Source organism: Halichondria panicea, chromosome 2 (genome assembly GCF_963675165.1).
Source record: "Halichondria panicea chromosome 2, odHalPani1.1, whole genome shotgun sequence".
In the NCBI taxonomy this organism is placed as follows: domain Eukaryota; kingdom Metazoa; phylum Porifera; class Demospongiae; order Suberitida; family Halichondriidae; genus Halichondria; species Halichondria panicea.
In genome coordinates this window covers 1,751,733-1,772,514 of record NC_087378.1, presented here as the reverse complement: position 1 = coordinate 1,772,514, position 20,782 = coordinate 1,751,733, and the positions used below count along the sequence as shown (strand labels likewise).

Here is a 20,782-nt window from a genome sequence, read left to right as displayed (position 1 = left end):
ATTCAAAGTGATGATAGGACTGGCCAGCGAGTCTACATGCATGGCAGGTTATTACTATTTATTCCTGCAGCCCTATATAGGCTATATAAAGGAGTACTTATAATCAGATCATACTTGTATCAATAATTGTCCTTCCCTTCACTATATAATCGGTTAACCGTGCATGATAAAAATCGAGCATCATCACTGATATTGAATAAATAAATGATTATACTGCCTATCAAACAGTAATAGTCGCAAAGAGGCAAACTAAATAATAGAGTGTTGTCTCTTGGCAGCATCTTCAGCCATTAGTCTCAGCTTCCTGGACGCCACACGGCCAGTTTTAGCCACCATCTTTGAGAGGAGAGAATCTGATTTCTCCAAGAGAGAGAGGGGCTGATCAAACTCCTCCAATCTTCCATTGCTCATCACCTGCATGCATGGGGATATTACGATAATAACGACACAAGTGTGCACAACGGAGTCATACATGCATGCACGCATGTGCACCCTATATATGACCCTATATATGACCCTATATATACAGTCATGTTTAGTGTCTGGACAGCTGCGCTGTTCAAATGACTCTCGCCATGTTTTGCTTTCGCTCATATATAATTATTGCTTTGTATAATTATAATGTTGTTGTTATTATTGTTGATTGCAATTTTTGAAGTATATACTGATGGCTTGCATGATGAATGATCTTCAGGATTTATAGAAGCATACAAATTGTATTATAAATAAGTACAGTAGAACCTCGCTAACCCGAATAGAGCCGGACCAGACCCCATCTGAATACACAAAATGTTCAGATTAATGGATGCCATGCATTAAGTTATAGTTATTGACTGGTTAACTAGTAATTATGGCTTATAACCAACCAATGCCGAGGGCGTAGCCCGAGGCTGAGGTTGGTTATAAACCATAATTACTAGGCAACCAGTCAACAACTGATTTATTTACTGCAAAAACAGCAAAACAGTCATTTGAACATCAATGGAGACAGTCAAACTTGCTCTCACAGCCACTTGTGCCTCAGAATATGCAGTTAGAACAGTTACAGCTGTCCAGTATGAGAGCTAGCTACTTCTCCAAACAGCTAGGTTCTACTGGAAGCTATAAACTTTGACCAGACCCGCCCACCACCAATATTCAGCAGCTGCCGTTTTCAATTTGCATTGCACTGCTCTACCTCTGAGCCACAGCTTGACTAGAAACACAGAGCAAGGATTGAACTGCAGTGTTTCAGGCTCATGAACATGTAATAAGTAGCTTAGACTGCTAGCTAGCTCAGGTCAATATGACAATAGCACAAAACATAGTCTACAAACCTTTTTGCGTGCTGTATTGCTATATTACTGTGTACAAATTGTCAAGATGATTCAAAAGTTGAATAGTGCTTGTAGGAAGTAAAAATATGAGCCATATTCCATACTTCCCTGGGGGAAGTAAAATATGGCTTATATTCACTGGAAATCACCTAGGATACGGAGTGATTCAGTAAATAAGTGATTATGAATATCATTATAACAAAGACACTTGTGTACATGTATTGTGATATTACTGTGGCCAGAAGGGAAGCTACTAGCTAGAATAGTCTTTTATATATCTCAACTTTCTCTTCCAATACAGTGAGTCTTGTGAGCCATATCAAAACATTTTGTCAAAGGAATGTAAAAAATATGTAAAAGTTGTCATCAAACATTTAATCTACAAGTATACAAATGCAGTAAAAAGTGAGACAAAAACACACAATTTGTACTTCAAACACTAAAAAAGAAGGAATTTTACCTAGAAATAATTTTAGTTTGCTCTCTATTGTATAATCTAGCTATTACTCTTTCCAATGATACCTCACATGCAGTTTCTACATGAGCTGCATACAGTGTTTTTCAGGTTTGAAATATAACAGTGATGACAGTTTTAACATTGAATTGCAGTGACTGGAAAGGGACTGTCCCATACTTTACATCATAAATTTTTGTGGGAAGGGTATTTACCTTTAGTTCGGTGCTAGGCAGCACAAGTAATTCCTAAGGATACATATGAATGTGGGTTGCCTAGTTTCCTGTTAGTGTTAAGCAGCGTTAATTTTGCATAAGTGCATGTAAGTAGAGCTAGCTAAAGTTTATTGTGCCAGCTAGACTACTGTATACCTACTGAGGATGACAGATCAGCCCAAGTAACAGCCAAGGTATACTACTGTAACATAGAGCTGATGTCAAGTTTCCAAGACAAGCAAGGCAAAGCAAAGACAGTGCCCAGGAACTGAAGAAAGCCCCTGAAAAACTCTCTCCTGGTGGGATTTACTGACACTGACGATCCATCAAGAGATAGTTAACATACACATATTGGATATGATGATGAGTAGAGTAATTATGAATGGAGAGAATAGCTGGTAGACTTGATGGACTGGATGAAAGTCCGAACAGTGACACTGATAACTGATTACAGACTTAGTGTATTCTCTTTTTCATTGTATTTTGAGTTAGGAACCAAGATTAAAGTATAATCTGGTCTGCAGAAGAAAGGTACAGATGCTAACTTGAATCTATGCTACCTTGTTTGCTAATTACACTGCAGTACTTTTATTATTTTATTATGAAGAGGAAATGACAAATATGACAAGTTATGACACGAAAACGTCACAATTATTGAGTGGGCGGTAACAATTTTAATTTGACATTTCACATTGCAATGTTTTGATATGCTCTCTTCGTTTTCTTTGCAGTGGCTATTGTATTGAGCGAGGTATTGAAGCTTATTAATAAAATTATTGCTGATTTAGCAAAGCAAGTTAGAGTGCGCATGCGCAGTATATCTATTCTACTGACAGCCCCTCCTCTTTTTCAGTTTGCGTTTTGTCTGGATTTGTGAGGTTTCAGACTAAAGGGGTCCGGATTAGCGAGGTTCTATACTGTATACAGTATATTGCATTTCCTGTCAACGAATAATTAAAAAGGGGGTGGATCTGCAATGAGGCCAGAGTTTACAAGGGCTGCTTCTGTGGTAGCCTCGTTCCAAGCCTCGTTGTCTCTAAATAATGCTAGGCCGGCAAATAGGCCTGGTGTTGGTTATATCTGTGCATGTATCTGGTTAGGAACCAAAAAGCTTGAGAGCCTGGGCCTGTTTTGCATTGAGTGAGGCCTTCTTGCTTCAGCAAGACAATGTATACGTTAATCTAAACAACTTAAATTTGCCATAGCTAGCTAGCTAGATAATCTATGGCTAGATTTTAGTACTTGAGAGCATACACATGCAGAGCTAAATTATGGTATTAAACTTATACGGGGAAATATGACAGGAAACAAAATGAGAAGAATCTCTGCTTTTGTTTCCGATTCCTGCCACGCTCAGATACAATCAATACCGTACCCTCGCAAAAATACGCCCACCCTTTTCTGTAAGAAGTCTAGGCTTATTAGGGGACTGGGCGTTTAATCGCGAACTGCGAGTTTTCATTCGAATATACGCTCACCCGGCCTCAAATCGAGGTTTATACTTTGCTCTATGACATTTCTTTATGTTTTAATACATAGTATGAACATTTCATTGACAACAACAATGTTATAAACTAATGCATGAGTATGATTAAAGCATGACAAGAGAATGAACATGAAGAAGTGGACTCTTGACTCTATTCGTTGCTTGTCACTAGTGTCGATGTCAGATGTAGCAGAAACTTCCCAAAGGATGGTAGGTTATACTCCTACAGAGCAGCTATCAGGTACTTTGTTTCAGAAAACCAAGGCAAGGTAACCTGCAAAATTGGCCTGTGTGATAACTTTCTTGGACTTTGTGTTTTCTTTTCTCTGCATATAGGACTACTTGTTCCCTGCATATACATCTTCAAGGGCAAACAGATCCATGCACACAGAGACATTATATGTCTGATCTTGGTCCAGCAAGGAGTATAGTCGTACTAGCTACTTCCTTTCTTTACTAAAATTAATAGTCAACATGTGTCATTTAGCTACTGCGCATGCTCAAACTCTTCATTCTGGGTGGGCTTATAATCGAGTGAAAATACCCTTGTGCAAGAACTTCAAAGCAAAAGAGGGGATGGGCGTTTATTCAAGATGGGCTTATTTTCGCAAGGGTACGGTACAAGGCTGTCTTCGTTCTATTAAAGAAAAATCGGCCTGGGACCGAGGACACACAGACAGCTTTACCGTATCCCTCGTGCGGCTATGCCTCGAGACATAAAAAACAACATGCATACTATCAAGGGCGTATACAGAGAAGAGGGCATGCAACTCGCCCTATTCTCAGAATCATCCGACTTCGTATTGAGCTATTTTTAGAACTGCCCACAAAAACGCCCACGCGTAACCTTTGACCGCACAAGGTAAATCAAAGTCTTTTTTATATCTGAGCTAGCTAGCTAGCTAGCTCGATTGCAGCATAGTAAAACTAGTTCTCAGCAGCAGTATGGCTCGTACTAGCAGTGTCAAAGGCAAAGGCAAACCATCCAACAGTTGCAACTCCAAGAAGAAGAAACCTAGGTACAATAAACCTGTCTTCCTTAGTCTCTGGTACTTCTTAACAATACGCCCAGCACTTAACTTCCCGCTCAAAGGGGTTGTCTTGGACCTGGATGGACTAGGACTGGTCATGACACTTCTCTAAAATAATACTGCACTGTTAGCTAGCTAGCTAAACAAAGGCAGCTCTGATCTGATGTACACGCCCATAATTATAACTCCGTAAACAACACCGCCCACTTGTTCACGTCCGTATACTGGATTCTATTTTTAGCATAATCCGGTCTCTGATACGAAGTCGGATGAGTACGTAGGGTACATAGTGAGTTGCATGCCCTCTTCTCTGTATACCCTTGATACTATAATTATTATACAGTGTTATAGTCATTTTATTATATTTATTTTTCATATACTCTCTATATATAATTATACTGCTCAATTATAGGCTCACCAATATTCTGTCAGAGTCCATAATAGTGTTCAGTCGGTGAGCTATTGTGATGACTGTGCACTGAGTGAACTTCTTACGAAGAGCTTGCTGGATAATCTCATCAGTTCTGTACATTATATCATATCATACTGAGTGTAAGGTAAACATGTACGTATATATGCACGCTTACCGTGGGTCCACATTAGCAGTGGCCTCGTCCAGTATCAGGATCTTGTTTTTCCTCAGCAGTGCCCTGGCCAAACACACAAGCTGCTTCTGCCCCACACTGAAGTTGCTACCTCCTTCAGACACCTCGCCAGCCAGCTGTCCCTCCAGCTGCTCAACTGCTCCCTTCAACTGTACCTGCTCCAGCACATCCCACAACTCGTTGTCTGAGAACTCGTTGAAAGGGTCTAGGTTGTAACGCATTGTCCCACTGAATAGTACAGGGTCTTGAGGAATGATGGACATCTTGTTGCGAAGGTCATGTAAGCCAATGGATTGTATGTCCACACCATCGATGGTGATGACACCGGACGGCTCGGCCAGTCGATAGAGCACTGAGAGGAGGGAGGATTTTCCTGCTCCTGTCCTCCCCACAACTCCAACCTTCTCTCCCGGCTGAATCGTGAGATCAAGGTCCTTCAACACTAGAGGCAACTCAGGCGAGTACTGGAAAGACACATTCTCCATTTGGATCCGTCCTCCTTCCTCCGGCCATTCTGGAGATGGTTTGTCGTTGGGAAGAAGTGTTTCCAGTGACGCTTCAGACTCCAATCTACTGTAACCCAGGATTCGTTCTGTTGATATCATCTGCATGAGAATGCATGTAAAAACATTGTCCCACAGATAATCCTTTCAACATACAATGTTTTCCATTTCAGCGCTCTGTCGAATACAGTACTGGAACTGTCCAGCAAGTGACACAGCATACACTAGACTCAGTCCCACCAGCTCAGAACTCAACTCTGCATGTGTACAACAACGGTTGTCACATCGTGTAATTATTCTAACTCATGCAACAGTTGTATAATGGCTATTATACTTTCATTCTCATTTCAAGTGCATGCACAAACAATCAGTGCATGTACATGCACTAAAATTCGTATGAGCACATTGACCACATGCATGGTTGTTGTACCTGAGGCAAGGGGAATTGAGGTGAAGACTACAAAGGCGAGGAAACTAGCACTGAGGAGATCGATCCGCATTCCAAACCACCTTGCTGTCACGAGATATGCATACCAACCCTAAATAGGAAGGAAACACACAGTCAAACTTCAAAATGCACAAAATGTACAGTCATACTAAATTAACTATATACATAATATATATATACATGTATGTACATATAATAAGAAAAAGTGTGTTCCTCACTTCACTGTGAACATCTTGGTGATGATATAAGAGTCTCTGAGCAATGTCCTGTTTATGGAAGGTCCTGATGATGGGCAGTCCTTGCAGAGTAGTGGAGACGTGAGAGTAGATAGGACTTCGAGCTGTGTACAATTTGTGTGCATGTGTGTGTGCATAAGGTAGGTTAACAATCACTTTACGGGTACTCAGTTGGAACTAAAAGTATAATTAAAAAAGGCATATCGCTAAACTACCTAAGTGGTCACTCTAATTATGATCATATCATGTACCTATGGCTTCCAGTCTCTTTACGTCACGGGCAGTCTTCAGGTAATACCAACGGAAGAAGACAAACACCACCATGACAGCTGCAGCCACAATCGCAAGCCAAGGATTGGCTGCTATTGACGTTATCAGAATGCCCAAGAATCGGATGAATATTTGAATAAATTCAAATAAAACTTGTGGTAAGAGATCATCTAGGAAGCCAATGTCCTTTGAGAAGCGATTCAATACTCGCCCTGTATACGAAGAAAAATAGCAAATATGGCAATACACATGCAGATTGCATGCATGCATGGTTGCTAAAGAGCAAATTCCCTCACCACTTGGATTGGTGTCGAAGAATCTTGCGGGGGCTCTCAGAACAGAAGCAAACATCCTGTTGTGTAAGACTCGTGAAGAATTGATGGTGAAAGTATAAATAAAGACTGCTCTGATTATGTACAGCAACAAGGCTATTGCAATGAGGGCAGTGAATATCCATAGTCTTGTGTCGTTCGTGAGTTGACAGAGTTCCGAGAGGCTGGTATTGGTTTCCAGAGTGCAATCTGGTGAACTATTGACTTTCTTAATGTCACAGTTTGCCCTGAGTGTGTGTGAACAGATGAGAGCATCTCAAAGGCAGAGTAAAAGAAAATAGAATGTGTACATGTACAGTGAACACATGAGATGGGACACAATAATTATAATTAAGTACAGTAATACAAAAACTTGTAGTTGTAGAGGCCAAATAGTGGGGATAATTAAAGGAGGAAAAGTGCGGAATATGGTACAAATAACCGGAAGTAAATTATAATTCCTTAAAAATTCGCAGCCATAATTTTTGAGGATCAAGGTCAATTTATGCACCTCAAAATTTGGCCCTATACCGTACATATCCTATAGTGTATATATACACGCAAGATAGACACAGTGCTCAAATCGATAAGATTCAGGGAACCATGGAAACTACACAGTGTGCAAGTGTAACTCAAACTACAATTATGTACATAATACATAATCATGTACATTTATAGAACTCTCAACGATAAGCACAATGAATGTACAGTATAACTTTCAAAACTGGGACTAAAAAATATGTACATTAACCGTTCCTCACACACCAGTTGGTTAGCCACCAGTCCGACAAGACCACACCTCCCTACAACGTAAACAAAGCAACAAATATCATAATTGTGTGAGAGGTACATGCGCACGTAAAATATTGATTTGTACACAAGTGTACTGGTAGTATAATTAGGCACATGCAAGTATGACAATTATTATTAGCAGAAGAATCGAAACTCACCTCAGCTGCAAAAAGAATGACCAAAACAACAAACAAAAACAAGAAGTTTCCTCCAGCTCTGAAGTAACTGTAGTATGTCTTCATGGAGACAGTTCCGTGTGCCCTCTCTTCAGATGGTGGACCTTGCTGCTCCTGCATGTACGGAGAGTGAGAGGTTGAAGTATACGGACGGTTATTTGCATGCATGCACGTGTTTACCAGGAATGTATCGTCATGTCTGCTACTGACAGTGTCGACAACAGAATGGAGGGACATCAAAGAAGGGGCCATGTATATTGAGGCCTCATCCAATTCATCGATACTGTGGAGTTCATTAAGAGAATCACTATCAGATTGTTTTTGTCTTCTCCTGGGACTGGGGATGGCCAGTAGGTTTGGGACAGCGTGTACTATTGGAGTGGGGAACAATGTTATCGCAGTACTGCAGAGAGCGTAATCACATTATAACAATTCAATACCTCAAAGAACCGTGAACTTGTCCCATCTTAGTCGATCTAAGCAATAGTAAGTATTCTTTCCCACACTAACACACACATTTTTATAGGTACATTATAGGGTCTCAATAATTTTTTTATTCATATTGGCTTCCAATGTTTACACAACCAGTGAATCTCTCACTTACATTTGTCTTTGCCAGTTCCATCCTCCCCCTCTTGGAGCAGGCCCAGCAAAGCGTTGGTGTCTACTCCTCTGGCAGCCAGCTCAGCGTGAGTACCATACATCTCAACTCGACCCTAAAACGCATGCAGAGCAATAGCCTAAAGATTTAATTTACATGCAGAACAACTATGCACTCCAAGATTATATAGTCTACATGCATGTAGTTAGTATATCCAACCTCTTTGAGTCCAAGTAGTTTGTCAGCCTCAAGTGCAAACTGAACTTGATGAGTGACTAATATAACAATTTTATCTTTCAACAGCCCTCGAATACACCTGTGAGAATAGGGCAGGAGCATTTACATCAGCCTGTGTATATTGACTTGCTAGCAGCTCACCTCTCAAAGAGGTGCTTTGCTACAACTGTATCAACAGCACTGAGTGGGTCGTCGAGGAGGTAGATGTCTGCCTGACGATAGACTGCTCTGGCCAGACTAACTCTTGCCTTCTGTCCCCCACTCAGAGTCACACCTCTCTCACCAACCAGAGTCAGGTCGCCATCCATGAACAGCTTCAAGTCCTGAAGAGAGAGCAAATTTACTCTACAGGCTACTAGTGTAAAATGTACTACATGTAAAATTATATGTTTGTTACAGCACTGAGCTTATATACAATGGTTAAACATCACACACACATAATTATATCCTACTGACCTTATCCAATGTGCAGGCTCTAATGATCTCGTCATAGCGATCAGGGAAATGAGGAGACCCAAACAGAATGTTCTCTCTCAGAGTCCCCGAGAAAATCCACGGCTCTTGTGAGGTGTAGGAGAGTGCTCCACACACTGTGGCTATTCCCTCTATTCCCTGGAGCTCCCCTAACAAGCACTGCAGCAACGTGCTCTGTATGGGGGATGAGAACAACGATCAATATAGCAATCTCATAACAAATTTAGTTGTTGTATATGTAGTTCAGTGATTATCTGCATACCTTTCCAGCACCCACTGGCCCAACGATGGCCAATAGAGAAGTCACCTGTCGGAGAAAAATACACATGTTATTTACAATACACGCATGTAACATAATCAGGCCCCCCTATATAAGACACGTCCACCCACTAGTTACCTGATCCACTCGGAAGGATATGTCTGTGAGGACTTGTTTGTCTCTCTCCATGGACCAACTGGCACTCAGTCCCCTCACATCCATACACACCTTCCTGGACTCACCGCCCGACAGGTGCACGGTTGTGTGAGGGCTGTACGCTACAGAGCTCTCCCCAGACAGTATCTTCACTCTGGAATCACATCTCTGACCTGTCATGTGAGATACAGGGTTTAGTCACATGACATACTGGAAAACTTCACCCACCATTTATATGTGAGGTGGCCATTTCTCTCTCTTCGTCAGCGGGTGGCAACTCTTCTAGTAGCAGAAAATTCTACAGGTATAATATCAGGTTAACACCACCAGAGACCAGAGATTGGTGGTCAAATGTTTACCCATACACACATGTTGGTGGTCAAATATTTACCCTTACTTGCATGTTGGTGGTCAAAATAATGCATACCCATACATACATATTGGTGGTCAACTGCATATACCCATGCATGCATACAATCTGGTGGTCAAATGTACACCCATACATGTAATTTATAATTATTTATGTTGGAGGTCAAATGACATATTGGTGGTTAACTGCATACACATGTTACTGGTCAAATGCATACCCGTATTTACATGTTGGTGGTGAACATATCCATACAATACATGTTGGCATACACATACATGCATGTTGGTGGTCAAATATACGCCATATTCACAGATAGATTTTGCGCACCTGTATTCTCACGATAGCCACATAGGCCTCGTACACCACGAAGAAACAGCGCACTACAGAGATGATGAACACCAGACGAATGACGTATATTAAAGAGATGGTTGTTATGACACTCTTGGGAGTGAGCGTGTTTCCAGAGAGAGTGAACGGAAGAACTATAAGATACACAATGATCAATCTGGCCCCACCAAAGATGAAGGTACTGGAAACGGCACGAACGACTCCTCCTTTGAACACCTGCACCACCTCACTCCTGACAAGAGTAGTTAGATTAATTTCACACGTGCTCATTTTAATACACAGACATTTTAGATCTGGCCTGTAGTGGTACATCATACCACTCAACTTTAGCTATAGGCACCAACTCTTACACTGGGATACATGAAAGACATACTTCCTCAAAGCCTTGACCACTCTCTTGAAGGCGTACTCCCAAGCGTACATCTTGATCACTCTGATTCCCACAACCACCTCATTCATGACACGCACACGTTTGTCTGTGATCCTCGCTGCCTTAAACCTACACAAGTAATGTGCATAATTCAGAGTCTTAGTTTTTATGGCTTACCTGTAATAGGCATAAAGCTTGGCAGCGAAAAATTGAGTGAAAATAATTAATATCATAAAGAAGACTCCTATAAAAGTACTCCAACCAAATTCGATGTAGACTAGATAGCAGAAGGCAGTCACTTGAAACGGTGCTATCCACAGGTAGTGGAAAAACAGGAGAGCCTGTGTGTGTGAGCTACAATTATGAGGTATAGGTAGGTAAATTGTTAGATTAACGAACCAAGTCAAATCGGTGCACATCATTGGATGAAAGGTTGATCACATGACCAGCGGATAATTTACCGATAGTCGCCTGACTCAGAGAGAGGAGCTGCAAAAACGTATATGTACACACAATAAATTAACCATTTGTCTCACCTTTTTATGAATGGCTGTGGTGGCTGTGACCCTCCAAAGCATTCCCATCTTCTGGCCAATCAAGAACGAGTGAGCATGCACCAAAAGAATTAAGAGAGCAAGAATCACAAGACCTAATGGAAAAAACATTTAAAGTACAGTATCAGCTGCTCTGCATACACATGTACCATAGCAATTTTTCAATATCTTACATGTATCAGTGATAAGAGTGCTATAATTGTTCTCAATAAGCACTGAACCATCGAAACGATAAATACAATGTGTGTACACAGTACACAATCCCTATGCCTACCCCCAGCAAACAGGTAGGCGTCCCTGGTACTGACGATCTCCAGTGGGACGTTACTGTAGCACTCTGTATTGTTGACCTGCTCAGCCAGATTCAAGGTTGACAGCTGGGAAAAGAATCCACTCAAATATCCAAGGACAATGGGTTGGCAATTGAGCAATATCACCTGCAGAATAGTTATGATGTCACTCAGTAAGAATGCATGAAGTAAGTGTCCCGCTATTAACTTTGATGCATTACGTACTTCCAAGGTAACAAGTATTCCCTGGATGATAAATCTCCACCAGGAGGTTTTGAACAAGGCCATGAACAGACGTGGCTTCTTCCCACTCTTGTGCCGCTCAAGCTCGTACTGCCAATGCCTGGAAATCAAAATCATAAGCAGTGTAGAAAATCTCAAAGCTGCCAACAAAAGAATGCAGGCGTCACAAAGGCCACCGCCTACGCACTTATTGTTACTGCATTAATCTATTGTAGTCTCACGCATTGTGGTAGTTTGTGGTATAATGTATGTTCTAATTACATTCCATTCCCATACCCGTATTTACAACAGATGTTTTGATGTCTGACCACAACAAGCAATAAGTAACTATAACAACGGGACAACTCTAAACACGATAGCGAGCCAGTCCCTTTCCTTGGGTGAAAAGGGAAAAGGGAGTCTAGGCTGTTGCTTGAACACTCGTATTTTATACAAACAATTGTACAATTTATGGTTGCCACAGACATACTTGTTAAACTTGTTGTACAGTCTCTCAGATTCCAGCTCCTCGGGACACAAACTGAGGTCGTCCTCTTGAAGGTCGCGTTTAACTCCAGTGCAGAACAACACATCCAGCCAACTGTGCCATGAGAAAAATACACAGTTTTGGAGTACAATAATATAGCCATTATTTCGGAAGCAACTAAACTCTCCAGTAGTTACATTGTAAAAACTGGACGTACGTAGCTTACACAAAGAGCACTCTTGATAAGAAATTAGCACCAGAGCGACGGTCCCTAGGTCTCTTTCTGGCTGGAGTGACATCTTCTTTGTAGCTCTCTACTCCTTCCTCCTCCTCCTCCTCCTCCTTCAATTCGTGCTCTACTTCCGTACTGCCAGTACCTACCCCTGACTGGTCTCGGCTATCCATAAGTACTCAGCTACGTACCGAACATCATATAGGCTATACATAGGCTAGCTAGCAACTTTTGGCTTGCGGAAGCATTCTACTATGTTTTTTCCAGTGGGAGCTAGCCCATAGACTGCCACGCCTCCAAACTTACAAGACTAGCCCCGCCTCCAGAATTTGAGGCATAACAGAATGTTTTGCGAGCATCAAACATTTGTGAACTTTGCGATGGTCAATTACACACAGGACCCAGAACAGATCGCAATTTTCTGCTGATTTGGCTCATTCGCAAAGGTTTTTCACCCGCAAAATATTCTAGTAATACGGTATGCACAAACTCACCAGATTTTGAGATGTCTTACAATGTCTGAGCCTGAAAGATGATTGAAAGTTATGGATCCAAGCACTGGCCATGATGCAAATGATACAAATGACGGAGGAAAGTATCAAGGTTCAAGAGGGAAACCTAACTTTCTTTCTAGGTTGTTTTTCTTGTCAGTTGAGCTAGAGAGTTCTCCTGATGTGTACAATAGCATACTCACTTTTGCAGCTGGGTTGATCCGCTGCTGTGGCTGGGGTTCAAGCGAACTCTCACACAAAATGACCTGTATGCTCACCCACCCGAAACAGATTCCGAGAAACTGCTAGAAGATTTCAACAGGTATAGCTATTAGTGATTGGTGTGATTTTTACGTGTATACAGTCTCATGCTATTATCATAGATAGAAGAGAAGAATGGATTGGTAAAACTAAACGCCTCGAAAACCATCCGCGTTCACTTCCATTAAATTTTGATGCTTGAGGCGAGACTGAGTACACTATACTTATTAGGCAGTTCTAGCTATAATATAGCTTTGTAGGTACACTAAAAGAGTGAACAAGAACTTTATGTACCTCTAGCTACTTCCTAACAATCGAAGTTTTGGGCCATTTCCAAACGCCTACTATCAGGATACTAATGAACTCCTGCTACTATCAAGGGCATGAATTTGCAGTTGTATCTGAATAACTCACATTTTATGTTCAGCTTATGTGATCATTGCACGTGATCTCCATTAATTAATTTGCTATAATAGACACTCCTTTAATATTATAACTGATGCAGTACCTCAGTATGCTCACTCACAGCTATGTTAGAGTTCAATGTCTCTTCCTTTTTAATAGTCATTGGAAGAAGGAATTGTCTAAAGGAAGCAACAGTCTGGTATTGGCTTTGGTGCGATGCCTCTTTTGGCCTATCGTGTTTCAAGGACTACTGGCTGTTTCAAAGGTAATGACGCACAATTCGACTGAACATAACGTACATACTACACATATATTTCTACAGGTAGCTTTGCTTGTCGGTCAGTCTGTTATTATTGGGTATTTGACGGATTACTTCAGTGTACCGAATCCTACTGTGGAAGAGGATAGAGATGCCTACCTACTTGCATTTGGTACGTTTTCTGCAGCAGGGAGACATTATTAATTGGTCACCCTCTAATTTCAATAAATGGAAGTGCCTATATATACTGCATTATATATAGTTGTGTAAATTTTATTTGTGTTAACAGAACACTTGTTAGCTAGTGCATGCCATGTATTTGTTGCAGTCCCTTTGCTACACACATCAGGGGTAACCTACCCACTCAGGTTTGGTAGCGTGTTCTCTAGCAGTTTTGTTGCTCCATGCACACCAGTATCTTGCTGCCTACAAGATTGGAATGATGGCAAGAACCACAATGACTGCTGCCATCTATCAAAAAGTATGTCGCCGTCTCTGACATCATTTCATTCCACACATTCTTGCTGCAGGTGTTCTCACTCAGTCAAGTCACTATTGGTAGGCTCTCCATCGGTCATATCATCAACCTCACTACCAATGATGTTCAGCGGTTCGAAAATGTAAGTGCATGTATATTAATTTGGATATGTAGAAATATTGTCCCCGAAAAATGTGCACTTTAAATATCAAGCAATTAAACTGGAAGTTCCATAGTAAGTGCAATACAGCACTCGTTGTACCACTGCATACCTACATTTGTATTTGTATTTCTCAGGCTTTTCTCCATCCACACATTATCTGGATGGCTCCAATACATTTGGCGGTCACCCTCTACCTGATATACCTAGAGCTAGGATGGAGCTCATTTGTCATCATGGCATTCATTCTCTTCCAAATACCAATGCAAATTTCGCTGGCCAAACTCTTCTCAAGATACAGGTACAGCAATGATGTATATAATTATGCAGTAATAATTATTATGCAATAGTGTATCACTGGTTAACGAATTCTTTACATTCAGAGCTATAACATTAGTGGTTAGATTGTGTACATACCAACAGTAAGCATCTACGTAAAATTGTTGATCCACTAATTATAGAACCTCTATTATCCGGAACCTTGATTATCCGGCTTGGCAATTTTCTATTTAAGAAAATTCTTAAATGCACATGCGCATTGCAGCTGTACCATGGAGACAGGCCTGCTTATCTTCTGCGTATGCAGCACTGCATGCTGTTTATCAATTAAATGGGTGGATCAAAGCGTGGTTTATCTATTCGATTATAGCATATTCAGTTATATCCGGCCTGCCTCTGGAACCAAGGTGTTTAGATAATCAATGTTCTACTTTATCACCGTCACCTACTATACTACGTACTTTCATTCTGAAGCTGTAGTTTTGATTTCTCACTAGACTCTTAGCGCATTATGTACTACAGGTTCAAGTCTGCTGTACTGACTGACAAACGTGTGCGAATTATGAACGAGATTATCACAGGAATCAGAGTGATCAAAATGTATGCTTGGGAGTACGCCTTCAAGAGAATTGTGGACACTTTGAGAAGGCAAGCGTGAAACATTCGCTGACTATAAATATTACTTTTGGGGCATTTGTCCATTGAAGGTAGAGGTTTTATATTACAGTTATTATGCCTCGGAGTGTAGCTGCCAGAGGTATATGGTTATTAATTGGATGTGTTCATGTGTGTGTCTGCCTGTCAGTGCATGCATGTATTCCAGCTGCTCAATAGTTGATTTTCAGAGTTGTTATAGGGTTCATTGATAAGAAAATGAACTGCATGCCGACCCTTCTCTGCCACAGACTTGAATCTCGACTTATTCTCAAAGGAGGTATAGTTAGGGCCTCCAACCTTGCCTTCATGATGATGTCTGCTTCACTCATGGCATTTGTTGTGTTCTGTGTGTACACTGCCACCGGAGGTGACCTCACACCCAAAAAGGTGTTCACAACACTGTCCCTCATCTATGTCCTGAGACTGGTCACCATACATCATCTCATTCTGAATGTCGTCGGCTTTTCAGAAGCCCATGTCGCACTGACAAGAATAAAGGTATTACATTTCACGGTACAACTTAGTTGGTGACTCGAAATATTTGTAATGGAAGATCCAGAGCAAAATGTCCAAAAAATGTGTTGACCTTTGTCAACTCAATATGTATTTTCCTTAATACAGAGGTTTCTCTCCTTTAAAGAAGCTACAAATATTTGCGGTAAGAGCAATTTGGCTGCTGCAAAACCGCTAGCTAGTCCTTACCCTCGGTCTGTCCTAAGTAGGTATGGAAGAAAAGAAGACTTCTGGTCCCTCCATCACTGTCCGAAATTTGACAGCTGCTTGGGACTCAAACGATGCCAAGGACGTCTTGAAAAACATTAGCTTTGATATTGACAATGTAACTATTATGTTCTCAGTCACAGGGTGTTCAGATTATCTGTTTTGATTTTACAGTCCCAGTCCCAGTCCCTGCTGTCTATTGTTGGACCCGTAGGAGCAGGAAAGGTACACATGCAATGACACTTTGTACCCATTTGTGTATTTTGTCGTTCATAATTATACAGTCCACTCTCCTGCAATGTTTGCTCGGCGAGCTCATACCAAAAGAAAGGAGTATAAATATTCGAGGAACGATTTCCTACGCTGCACAAGAGCCGTGGCTTTTCTCTGAAACGCTTCGTGAGAACATCTTGTTTGGAAAGCCTTATAATGCAGAGTGGTACAATACAGTGGTCAAGGCTTGTGCTCTGAGCAAGGTAGAATTATGTGGCAAGATTTTGCCATACCAACCACATCCAACTAACGCATTTTACCAAAAATTGTGTTTTCACCTCCATTCGTAATTTTCTGTGCATAGGATATTCAGCAGCTTGCTCAGGGCGACCTGACTCTGGTTGGTGAGAGAGGTGTGACTCTGAGTGGGGGACAGAAGGCAAGAGTTAGTCTGGCCAGAGCAGTCTACCACCGGGCAGACATCTACCTCCTTGACGACCCACTCAGTGCTGTCGATGCAGCTGTTGCTAAGCACCTCTATAAAGAGTAAGATGAGTCTCGGTGAAGATTATTACCGGCTATTATTATTTTCTAGGTGTATTAGAGGGCTGCTGAAGAACTGTGTTGTCTTGCTGGTAACACATCAAGTCCAGTTTGCTGTTAAGAGTGACAGGATACTAGTTTTGAATGAGGTACATCTTCTCTCAGTAATAAGTGTTTTCTGGTTAAAGCATGTTGTAAATGGAGGAATGCGGAATATGATAAAAATAAAGCATGCAGATGAGGCTAAAATTTGGACATTGGCTATAACTATTATAACTTGAATTCCGTGGATCTGTCAATCCGTATTCCATTCCACATTCAATGTTCCTCTTGATGGATGTGTTTGATTTGCATATGTTATTATATCGTATAACGAGAAATTTTTAGAAAGAAATGTTCGTGGTTGTAAGATTCGCGGTTTAATGCCAGGAAACCACACCCACCAACAAGCTTTGCCTGTGCAAACGTACAAAATACCAGTGCGTGGGAGTTTCTCCCTAGCTGTTTTAACTACTCTGCCCTCGAAAAATTTGCACCGCGCAAAAAGTTCCCGCTATACATTAGGTGGTTTCAACTTGTACATAACTATAATGTACATGCGTACTATAGGGTGTGGTTGAAGTGTGTAGTAGCAACGAAGAGTTACGCAAAAGAGGAATCGACACAAGGGAACTGTTAGGACTGCTAGCAGCTGATGACAAAGCAGGTAAGCTCTCGTTGAAAGACAATTGATGCAAACATTGTTTCATTATAATTATACACATGCATGTATATACAATTACGTATTTTCTTGGCAGGACCTAGTAGAGGCAATCCTCCCAATGAGCTGTACTCTCTGAGTAACTCCACTTCAATGACCTCACTCCAATCAACGTCTACTCATGCTACTGAGGTTAGAGTATATCAAAGGCTACGTAATATTCACTCTTTATTCCTTCAGGCTCAGGAAGATGTCACCTCCATGTTGCTGACTCCCGAAGAAACCTCTCACGGTTCTCTCTCACTAAAGACATATGTCCACTACTTCAGAGCAGGCGGAAGCATACTGGCTATTCTCATCATGATGCTCCTGTTTGCAATAGGAGAGGTACAATCTCACACAATACTAGTACTCTTACGTTAGATACACACTATCCATACAATTTTCAGGGCAGTGTGGTAGTGTCCGATTGGTGGCTCTCAAATTGGTAAGTGTATATGATGCTCAACTAAAATTTGAATATTTAACGTTGCCGTCATTTTTTTGCAGGGCACAATGCACATCAGAAAATCGGAGTGTCCTAGTTTATGATAATTGGACTACTTGTTCCCTCGACGATGACCAGAGAAGAGGGGTTTACGGAGCTCTCATTGTCTCACTGATTGGATTCAACCTGCTTCGTGCAGTCATGTGCTATGCCATTTGTGTCAACGCCTCTCGTGTGCTTCACAATAGAATGTTTGCTTCCGTGATGAGAGTACCAGTTCTGTTTTTTGACACTAACCCGATAGGTAAGTGCTTAATTACTACTAATCTTGTTGATGTTCATTGATCGTGTGCGTAGGAAGAATTTTGAATCGGTTTTCAAAGGATATCGGATATCTTGATGATCTTTTGCCATATATTTTCTGTGAATACCTTCTCGTAAGTTTACGTGAACATGTATGTACTCATCAATTAACATGTGTACACTTTTGTACAGTAGCAGGTCAAATATCTGGATCGTTTTTGGGGGTTGTTAGGGTGTCTGACACATGCATGCGTACACTATCAGACCCATCTCTTTCCTCCTTTCTCTCTCCACTTACACACACACACAGACATACCAATTACTTTAGTAGCTCTCATCTCTCTCTTATGCAGTGGTTGTTTCGGTCACTGTCGACATTGGTCACGTCTGTGGCTGCAATCCCCTGGCTCATAGTACCTTGTGCTCTGATGTTGGGTTTCTTTTTTTTACTACGTTACTACTACATATGCTCGGCCAGGGAAGTGAAGAGACTGGAAGCTATTGGTAACACACAGCAATTAATGTACATGCACACATGTATACACATGTTATCGTACACATGCAGCCACTTAGAAGCCTAATCTGCATGAGAATCATTACATGCAACCACAAGTTTAATTAAAAGGAAACCTAATCTGAGAATCTTTTTTTGTCGTCAGCTGCTATATATGATCGGATGTATTGTTCCTCCTTTAGCACGAAGTCCTCTATATTCGCATATCTCGTCCACTCTGCAAGGACTTCTCACTATTAAAACTTTCAAAAAAGAAGACCTTGCTATGAGAAGCTTTCATTCCTACCAAAACAGTCACACACAGGTACACTGTATAACTATTTCATTCATACTCACGCTATACAGTATCACTTTAGGGCTACTACCTATACCATGTGCTCACCAGATGGCTGGGTTTGAGAGCCGACATTGTATCGACTGCCTTTCTCGCATTGTTTGCCTTCTCTGCCGTTGGTCTGTCTAGAGGTGAGTACTGTTGTGTGGGTGTTTGTTTATGTATGAGGTGTTAATTGTTACAGTAGTGATTTGATCTCCTCAGAATTTGATCCAACATTACTTGGTCTGGCTTTGGTGTACTCTCTCGTATTAAACAATGTGTTGCAATATGTCATCAGGCAAAGTGCTGAAGTAGAGAACATCGTAAGTTTAATAGCAAAAAGTTATTTGCAGCCTTATGGAGCACCCCTCTAAACTTGCTTGTTCCTTAATTTGGTACTTAACTTTGTGTTTCTTGTACACACACATTCACAATGTAGATGATCTCTGCCGAGCGAATATTGGGGTATACGAAACTCAAATCCGAAGCATCCTTCGAGTCACCTCCTTCATTTAAGGACACTGTTTCAGCATGGCCCAAAAGAGCTCAGATTTCAATGAAAAACGTGTCTTTCCAGTACTCGCCTGAGTTGCCCCTAGTGTTGAAGGACCTTGATCTCACGATCCAACCAGGAGAGAAGGTTGGAATTGTGGGAAGGACAGGAGCAGGAAAATCCTCCCTCCTCTCAGTGCTCTATCGACTGGCCGAGCCGTCCGGTGTCATTACCATCGATGGTGTGGACATACAGTCCATTGGCTTACATGACCTTCGTAACAAGATGTCCATAATTCCTCAAGACCCTGTACTATTCAGTGGGACAATGCGCTACAACCTAGACCCTTTCAACGAGTTCTCAGACAATGAGTTGTGGGATGTGCTGGAGCAGGTACAGTTGAAGGGAGCAGTTGAGCAGCTGGAGGGACAGCTGGCTGGCGAGGTGTCTGAAGGAGGTAGCAACTTCAGTGCGGGGCAGAAGCAGCTCGTGTGTTTGGCCAGGGCACTGCTGAAGAAGAACAAGATCCTGATACTGGACGAGGCTACTGCTAATGTGGACTTGAAGTAAGTGAAATATTTAACTCCAACTTCTATTGTTTTTGTTTATTCTAGAACTGATGAGATTATTCAAGACACACTTCATTCCAATTTTGCTGAATGCACAGTCATCACTATTGCTCATCGGATAAACACAGTCATAGATTCGGACAAAATACTGGTAATTTCTCCCGTATTATTGTGCGAGATTTATTAACTACTCTCTGATTTTTAGGTGCTGGAAAGTGGGGAAGTGAAAGAATTTGGAAGGCCTCGTGACCTACTTCAAGACAAAACCTCTTTGTTTTCTGAGATGGTGGAAGCTACAGGCAGAGCGACATCTATCAAGCTATGCCAGTTAGCAATGGAGGACAAAATTGATGAACCAATTGTTTATTGCAGCAGCCTCTAGTACAACGCATGTTTGATTATTGTGGTTTGTACAAACTATTTTGTTACAGTAGATTTACCAAGGGGGATTTTTTTGTGGAACGTGTGCATGCTTATATAGATGTTGTGCG

The 20,782-nt window shown here is 41.4% G+C and overlaps 2 protein-coding genes across 3 annotated transcripts; one reads left to right on the top strand and one right to left on the bottom strand.

The window, feature by feature from the left end:
• Positions 1-124: 124 nt before the first annotated feature.
• LOC135330871 (ATP-binding cassette sub-family C member 4-like) lies at positions 125-12,721 on the bottom strand. The gene is made up of 27 exons (XM_064525815.1): positions 12,438-12,721; positions 12,215-12,325; positions 11,728-11,845; positions 11,487-11,649; positions 11,195-11,307; positions 11,058-11,147; positions 10,836-10,999; positions 10,662-10,787; positions 10,268-10,520; positions 9,799-9,868; positions 9,553-9,743; positions 9,418-9,462; positions 9,138-9,329; positions 8,823-9,004; positions 8,664-8,760; positions 8,448-8,559; positions 8,024-8,214; positions 7,826-7,957; positions 7,641-7,678; positions 6,861-7,123; positions 6,546-6,776; positions 6,277-6,398; positions 6,041-6,149; positions 5,767-5,867; positions 5,090-5,712; positions 4,921-5,026; positions 125-414 (listed from the first exon to the last, which is right to left on the bottom strand). Exons 1-27 carry the CDS (start codon positions 12,614-12,616, stop codon positions 250-252), a joined length of 4,287 nt encoding a protein of 1,428 aa, XP_064381885.1. The 5' UTR covers positions 12,617-12,721; the 3' UTR covers positions 125-249.
• Positions 12,722-12,903: 182 nt separating this feature from the next.
• On the top strand, positions 12,904-20,782 carry LOC135330876 (ATP-binding cassette sub-family C member 4-like). 2 transcript variants are annotated; one of them, XM_064525823.1, is made up of 28 exons: positions 12,904-13,077; positions 13,146-13,256; positions 13,760-13,865; positions 13,923-14,031; positions 14,228-14,340; positions 14,390-14,479; positions 14,635-14,798; positions 15,299-15,424; positions 15,682-15,931; positions 16,055-16,091; positions 16,156-16,271; positions 16,328-16,378; positions 16,438-16,629; positions 16,731-16,912; positions 16,962-17,058; positions 17,519-17,615; positions 17,707-17,801; positions 17,850-17,996; positions 18,059-18,096; positions 18,159-18,400; positions 18,454-18,533; positions 18,753-18,903; positions 19,096-19,217; positions 19,270-19,378; positions 19,452-19,552; positions 19,669-20,288; positions 20,337-20,442; positions 20,497-20,782. In XM_064525823.1, the coding sequence occupies exons 1-28, from the start codon at positions 12,989-12,991 to the stop codon at positions 20,671-20,673; spliced, it is 3,918 nt and encodes a 1,305-aa protein (XP_064381893.1). In that variant the 5' UTR covers positions 12,904-12,988; the 3' UTR covers positions 20,674-20,782. The 2 variants fall into 2 exon arrangements, with proteins under 2 accessions (XP_064381893.1, XP_064381892.1); XM_064525822.1 differs by having other exon boundaries at positions 12,904-13,089.